Source organism: Dicentrarchus labrax, unplaced genomic scaffold (genome assembly GCF_905237075.1).
Source record: "Dicentrarchus labrax unplaced genomic scaffold, dlabrax2021, whole genome shotgun sequence".
Classification (NCBI taxonomy): Eukaryota; Metazoa; Chordata; class Actinopteri; family Moronidae; genus Dicentrarchus; species Dicentrarchus labrax.
Window position 1 is genome coordinate 6,262,738 of NW_026136707.1, and position 7,817 is coordinate 6,270,554.

The window sequence follows — 7,817 nt, forward strand, 5'->3', positions numbered from 1 at the left end:
CACAGCTTCAGTTTGATGCCTGTGCATTGAGCTGATTTTGTGTGTACATGTCGCCTGTGCGGTTAGCTGGCAACCCTACTTTTGGACATTTCTGTTGACGGATCAGTTTTACACAAGTCAACTGGCTAAGTGAAGAGTTGTTGGCGCCTTTTACAGTTTAAGCAAACCTCCAATATACACGCATTCATACCATAATAATCAAGATTTGAAATGCTTTCTTGGTGACGTTGGAACCCTGTGTGGCAGCTTATTGATATTTGTTATCATCAATTTGTGTATTTGTTCAATTTGATCCATGTACAGCTCTAATATAATAATGCATTAAATATAAATATTAGCCTGTAACATTAAATAAGTTGCAGACGAGGCACCGATTAACAAATTTCCCCCCAGGGATCAATAAAGTATTTCTGATTCTGATACACTGTAATAGTGCACATGGAATAAATAAATGGATAAATACCAGCATATAAATATTTTGCAGAAACATCTCAGCAAATGTGAACTCGTTCCACTCTTGCTGCTTTCCAACACAACACAGTCACACTGTACACAGTGGGCTGGGAGCCAGAATAACTGGATAGTGAGAAGCTAGGCTGACAAACAGTCCCTGCTAACCCCGACATCCACATCCCCTCCGTATATAAACGTACACGCTGCTAACGAGTGCACGTCCACACGTACAGGCCCGCACACCAACACACACATACACACACACAATACAGCTGTTGTGTTTGTAATCCATAGAGGCCTGAGCTGTGGGAACAGGGCGAGTGCTCAGTGGCCAAGCACAATGGCGTCAGTCACAGCAGGCAGAACCTAGAAACACACACACACACACACACACAGCACACACACACACACACACACACACACAGACACACACACACACACACACACACACACACACACACACACACACACACACACACACACACACACACACACACAGAGACTGATAGCTAGCAAGGAAGGATTGATGCATGTCACACACCTCAAGAGCGTTGCATCTGGCACCTATTGAAGTCAATGCCACTCTTTGCCACCAGCAGGCAGCCACATACTGACAGCCTGACGAGGGGCCTGGTCAGTCACAACAATGAGTAAAAATGTTGAAAATCCACCCCCTCAGGACGAACCTGAGGCAGAGTGACAGAGTGACAGAGTGAGGAGAGCGTACGTAGGAGAGTGCATGACAGAGAAGTATTCGCACAGAGCAAGAGTAAAGCGGGTGTGGGGATTTGGAGGGGGTTAAGAATCAACTGTAGTGAGAAGCCAGTCCTGACTCAGTGGTATTATGGAAGGCCTAACAGTCTTACTGACACAGGTAGCTGATGGATGGGACACAGACACACACACACACACACACACACACACACAGACACGACACAGACACACACACACACACACACACACACACACACACACACACACACACACACACACACACACACACACACACACACACACACACACACACACACAAAGTACTCGCTCTGTTAAACCGACCAGGAGATTCTACTCAGCCAGGTTAAATGGAGCCGTCTGTACTCACAGTCTTGCTAGTCCGGGCTGAGTGGAACAGTGGACGGGGGCCAGGGGTTGTTGACTTTTTATGTTGACTCAGGCAGGATGACTGCTCTGTCACTCTGAAAGTTTACATGCACTCTAATAAATTAATTAGAGCCAAAACAAGGTAATTAGTGCAACTGTCATGTCGACGTCTTAATGAGAATATATTGCTTGCATTTCTCTGCCGAAATGAGCATGAAGATTTATCTGCAGCGGACATCTCAGTCACCACCCTGATACAATGGAGATAACTTTTCATTTGTCATGCTCATAGCAATGAAAATGAGTATCAACGCGTCTTTCTAGACACCTGCCCCCGTTTCTCTGGAGAGTCCTCTTCCCTGGCTACATACAGTGTGTGAGTACATAAAAATAACATTCATTTTAATTCTACAGCTACATCTTTCAAGGTTTTTCTACAACATGGGTTTTGTTTATTATAAGCACATTTAAAAATAAATCTGAATGGAGGCGATACAAAGAGAACTCAGAGAGAGACACAAAACTGTGTGAAGCAAATTTTAAACTTTACTTAATTTGATGGTATTGAAATAATCAAGTAGTGCGCTCTTAATGTCTGATTAATGTATTGGCAGATGTATGAAATCAAGACAATCCCTAGACTCTTAAATGTTTCCCTGTTTTTTATTTTTTTATTTGTTGCTGTTAAAACTTAACACAGGAGTAAAAACAGGTCTATATTTACATATATACACATTTATATATAGGTAGAATATCCTTTTAAATTATGAGAAAACGTAGTTGCTATTGAAATCTCTTTTAACGACTTTAATTTCAAGACTGAATGAGGAGATGTTTGCAATCTCTGTCTGCCACTGATAAACAGACTTCTGTCTGTCTTCCAGAGAGCCCCACAACAAAACACACAGACTTCCCCTTCCAATTCCCTTTCTTCCTGTCCATAACCTCCCCCTAAAACGAGCCCCTCGCAGTTCCCCCAAAAAACAGATCTCATGAAGGGGAAAGGCAGGAGGAGGAGGAGGAGAAGGAGGGGAAGGTGGAAAAGGAGTGTGGTCTGGCTGCTCTGACTTCTAATCTCTGTGACACATCACAACCTCCAGCCTTCCTCCCCCTTCTCCCACACACAAACACAAACTCCATCCCTGTCTCTCCCCCCCACTTGCAGGAGTTTGCTGTCGGCCCCACACTGTGACAGCAGCATGTGTCAGCCAGCACAGTTGCCTCTCAGTCTACTATACCAACACATGATTAAGACCTTGTAGAGAACATGAGAAAGATATATTCCACACAGGCCACGGGATTCACTACACAGCAAAGGCTTTTAGACAGCGAATTTGAAGCATATACTTGTTGGTATTTACTGTGTTCCCACCGGGGTAAAACTACATTGAAAGTGCTGAGCTTTTTCTTCCTATTTAAGGAACATGCACATGTAGGTCAGAAAGCAGAAAAAAACACAAGAATGATGATGCATCAGTGGAGATTTAACGTCAAGCGCCACCTGCCCAGGTGAAATTCTGGCATCGATCTGGATTTCAAAATTTACAAGACAAAACAAACCTTGATTATTTGAGCCATTTGTAAATAAATACTGTCATACCAAAGTCGCATTTTGTGGTAATGCAACAAGCAGGCACATCAGGCTCAACATCAAAAGAAAGAAGGATGGCAAAAGGAGGCAACCTGTTACTTTACATGCCTGAGAAAGCACACTGTGATTCACAGTAGCCATTTTGACGTGAAATAGTAGGTTAAATGCAGGCGTTACCTATGATATTAATTAAGGTTTTGTTCCATTCAGGTCAAACATAAGGTGCTGCTATTATGCATGCTGTCTCACTGGGAAGACTGTGCTACATTAAATAGAGCAGAACCTTCATTTGTATCACAAAGGTCCATTAGTAAGTTTCAGTGATGATTTTGACCACATTAATATAGTCAAATGCAGCAGAGTCATGGGAACTTTGTGTGGCTTTTTTAATTATTTATTAGACCAGTGACAGCTGGAAGGATGGACAGGAAAGGCCCCATGTAGCAAAGGGCCTGGGTTGGAATCGAAACCGGGCCTCACACTGTCCGCTGTCATGTTTTTAAATCAATCAGTCTTCTCCGATTCCCACTGTTAGCTCTGTAGTTTGTGGTCATTTTGAGCCTTGGTTTGTAAAGTGTACAGCCTGCATTGCTGTTACTCCTGTGTACAGTGACACAGCAAAAAAAAAAACAAATGTGCAGAGATTCAACTGACAAAATGTGAGTTGACTTAGGCGCAGCTCTAAAATATATACAATTAAATAAATGAAGGAACACCGTCTTTGTTGTTCAGCTCATGATACCATCATGGACAGCATTAACTGTTAAAGGTGAAAAAATTAACCAGAATATACAAAAACAAATCCTAATACGTTAAAGAACTGGAATACTTAAAATGGTTATGCACATTGAGCTTTGAGTATTGTATCAGCAGCTCTCTGTAGATTCTACTCCCTAATACTTACCCTAACTTAACATTGTCCAGATCATAATTAAAGCACACGATCTGATGGAAAAAAGTATCACACATGAAAACATTCTAAGAGGAAGGTTTTTAATTTTCTTCAGTAAAATAAAGGCAAGGGTAAATCTCTCTCTAATACAATGAGCCTAAAGAGCAACGGCAAACTGCATTCTCCATAGAAACCTACAACAATATGCCAATGGTTAGCCTTATGGGTGGCTGGGGTGGCGGATGGGGGTTGTCTATTGTCAACGGGCTGCTTGAATGAACTGAGTATTATGGGGAGAGACTGCAAATCAAGTACTAAGCCCTCCCTCAAAGCCGACCCCACTGTCTGTCGAAAATCCACAGAGAAGCAACCTACAAGGAGAATGACAGGGAAGGCAGAGTTTCCCACTGAGGCACAGAGAGGGAAACAGAAGCAGAAACCAAGGAAGGGGGGAGGAGGACTTGGGCCTGTCTGTGAACCAAAAAAAGAGCGGGAAACACAGGAGTGTGAGAAAGAAGGGGGTATGAAAGAGAGAGAGAGACTGGCTGGAGAACATAAGTAAGACATCAATGGGACAAATAACAGAAACCCCCAGTGAAACAAGTACCCTTCCTCGAAAGTGTAGCGTTAGGGCTGGCTTTCATACCAAGCTGAGTCATCTCCAGCCAACTCAAATCCCACCTGGTTATAATGCATAGTGCGACAGGTGGATGTTAGGGGAAGACCCCCTGCTGTACTCTATCTGCCATCTCATTGTCTTCCAGTAAGCGGCATCTCTCATTATGAAAGAAAGTTTATGTGTGCAGTTGTTGTCGTCGCCCCCCTGAAACAGGTTTCTACGATGATAAGAAAAACCTACGCTCTTCGACGGTCACAGGTTATCCATCCATACTGCTAACAATGTAATATGTAAAGCTAACCGGCTGCTGGCTGAAACTTAATACTTAATGAACATCATCTACCTAATTCCTTTAATTGCTGGCAGGCCACTGAAATCTGTATGACTTACCAATAACTGCATTCAGTATATAAATCAAAAATCATATGTACGGAAATATATATATCTCTCAATTTTAAAGTTATGTTTAAACCTACTACAAGGAGTTTTTAACTGGTTATTAAACAGTCTCATCTAATTTTGATGCCTCTGTATGACCTGCAAAACCATCAACAAGAAGACTGGCTATTTCCCCTTGAAAACAATGAAACAAGGCGGTGGAAACACCACAGTTTTTGTCCACATGGGGCGCCAGAACCAACCAAAAAATAAAAGTTTGTTGTGGCTGCTTTAACTCTGAGACCTCTAGTAACGTTAACATGGGTCAGCCCATAGCTTTGCAACTCAGCCATAATGTAACATCACATCAATATGAAGTGACAAGCAGTCTGTGGGCATACCTCAGGGTTAACACATCAAAATGGATTTGATTTGCTCAGGGCTCAAAAGCCTTGCACTCATAATATCCCTAGTGCTAAGCTCTCCAGAGCCATGGTTTCCATGCCACACGCTGCTGCTTAGACTACTACCAGGGAAAAGAGTGAGTCGGTTTCTAAGCTCACTCTCCAGGCCACTGACTGACTGATGGAGGGCCCCCTTTTAATCATTCACCCAGGCATAGCACTCACTGGTTGGCCTGTGGTGTTTGGTGATATGTGATTGTGAACCAACATCAACACACAATATCAAGACCCTGCAGCGACCTACATGGACAGGCCACAAAATGATACCGTATAACATGCCTCAGTCCGACTATAAACGCATTAATGTCTTTCAAAGTAAAACCATCAACCGCGCTCCTTAACACACTTATTGTAAGGCTGGCTAGACGTATATTCTGTATGCAACTGCATTTGATGTGCTCTCAGACTGCTGTGGAATACAGTGCTGCAAACACACACCAATACACTCACAGTGAGTCCCAAGGTCCGTTCTTTATGGTCAATGCTGTTTTAGGAGCATGAGACGGTTAGGGTGGAAGCGGACACAACTCAAATTCATCAAGAGAAGAAGTAAACAAAGAATTATCACAAAATTAGAATACTATAGGAGTAAAAATGAAAATGATTGGCCGAACCTAATCACATAATATTGTTGAACAATTGCAGTCAGCGCATTAGGGGATCAGCCAACAACCCTATGCCAACATTTGGAGTTTAAGAAATCCTTTTCACACTTCACTCTCACAGAATCTGCTGCTTCTGTTTGGTCACAAACTTGTTTTTCTTTTTACCTTTGAGAACTCACCAAATGTAAAGTAGTTCAGAGTATACTGTCCGCTTAACTCGCACACCTGCACCAACAGTCACACATAACTGTTTTAGTCTGTTTGACATTACCGTAGGTGCTTGGTTACTGGGAAAATACCTTGTGTTCCCTTATGCTACAGACGCTGGGAAGTGTCCCAACTGAGAGGAGCAGAGAGGCTAATGAGACAGTAGGCAGCAGGGAGGGATCTCCTCTCGAGGAGGGGTTGGGGGGGGGGGTTAAGAGCCAACCGCTGTATCGTGTGTCACTGGCTGATCAAGAGTACCTGCCTGGCGTTCAGTTTATGGTCACATAAGTGGAAAGCTTCCGTTACAGCTGAGACAAAGCCAGGCGGTCCGCACTGTTTAACTGCCACAATGACCAAGAAAGAAGCAGTTTACTGGCCATGGCCTGGGTTGACAATGTGAATCACCTGGATTAGACAGCCATTTCCAAGGTTTTATGAGGTTACTGCAGCAGTTGAACATGTTCAGTGACCACCGTTTGTAATTTTTAAACTCATGCTGTTGTGTAGTTAAGAAAAACAAATATGCAAGAGTAACTTTACAGGATAAACTTACAGCTAAACTTACAGCTAATCAATGTTAATGCTCTTAAAGACAAACACTGCCTACCTACTCACAATTAAGGAATTAGAATACAGCATTGACTAAATGTTCAAATCATAGCATGGCAAAACACGGTTCAAATCTCTGCCGACTGTGTATGCTGTGGGACAAGGCTCCTGCTATATATATGTAGGTCAGTCTGGGTTCAGTGGGTGACCAAGACCTGGGGGGGGGGCTTCTCAGGACAGTGTCACAAGCTCTGGAGAGCGGAGCTGAAAAACATTGTCGTATTCTGCACCATGACCCACTAATACCACATAATAAAGTTAACAGTGTGTGTGTGTGTGTGTGTGTGTATAAAGTTAACAGTGTGGTGTGGGGGGGGTCATCCTGATAAAGCATAGGGGGAATACCAGGCTTAACCTCAGCATCTGTTTAATGAAACCCACACAGCTGGCGTGTGATGAGTTTACAGTGACTGAGACAGAACTTGAAGGATGACAAATATTTTACTTCAGGCCAGTCTCACATGACGGGTGTGTTATTTAATGGAAACCACCACAACTGTGACTCATGCTTAGACACAATTAACTGGTAACAGTGTTAAACACCTTCAAGGCTTCACCCAGGGACGCTGAAACAACCCCAATCACCCCCCCCCAAGAGATGCAACCAACCACTGACACATGTTACTGTAAAATTGTCAACAACTTGAGTGAAGAGTCGTGTGGTGGAATATTTTACCTGTAGTTCCGATTTCCATTCATGAGGTCTCTGCCCGGTTCACTTCCCGGAACGTAGTAGTCAATAGGTTTAGGACTCTTCCTCCGTTCAATCCGGTGTCTCCTTCGGCAGTGCACCGCCTCTGCAGCGCTGAATGGCCGAGCACCCTGGTCTCCGCTAGCTCCTCTCCCCCCCCACCACCACCCCCCGCTGACTGTCAAAAAAAAAAAAAGGGGGCCTTTC

The 7,817-nt window shown here is 43.5% G+C and overlaps 1 protein-coding gene across 2 annotated transcripts in view; it reads right to left on the minus strand.

The window, feature by feature from the left end:
* Window positions 1-7,745, minus strand: part of LOC127366594 (protein argonaute-3) — a 34,201-nt gene extending 26,456 nt beyond the window's left edge. For both annotated transcript variants that reach the window (XM_051405667.1, XM_051405666.1), the window contains exon 1: window positions 7,596-7,745. In XM_051405667.1, coding sequence (XP_051261627.1) covers window positions 7,596-7,614 — 19 coding nt within the window. In that variant the 5' untranslated portion in view covers window positions 7,615-7,745. The remainder of the gene's footprint in view (window positions 1-7,595) is intronic.
* Window positions 7,746-7,817: the final 72 nt, after the last annotated feature.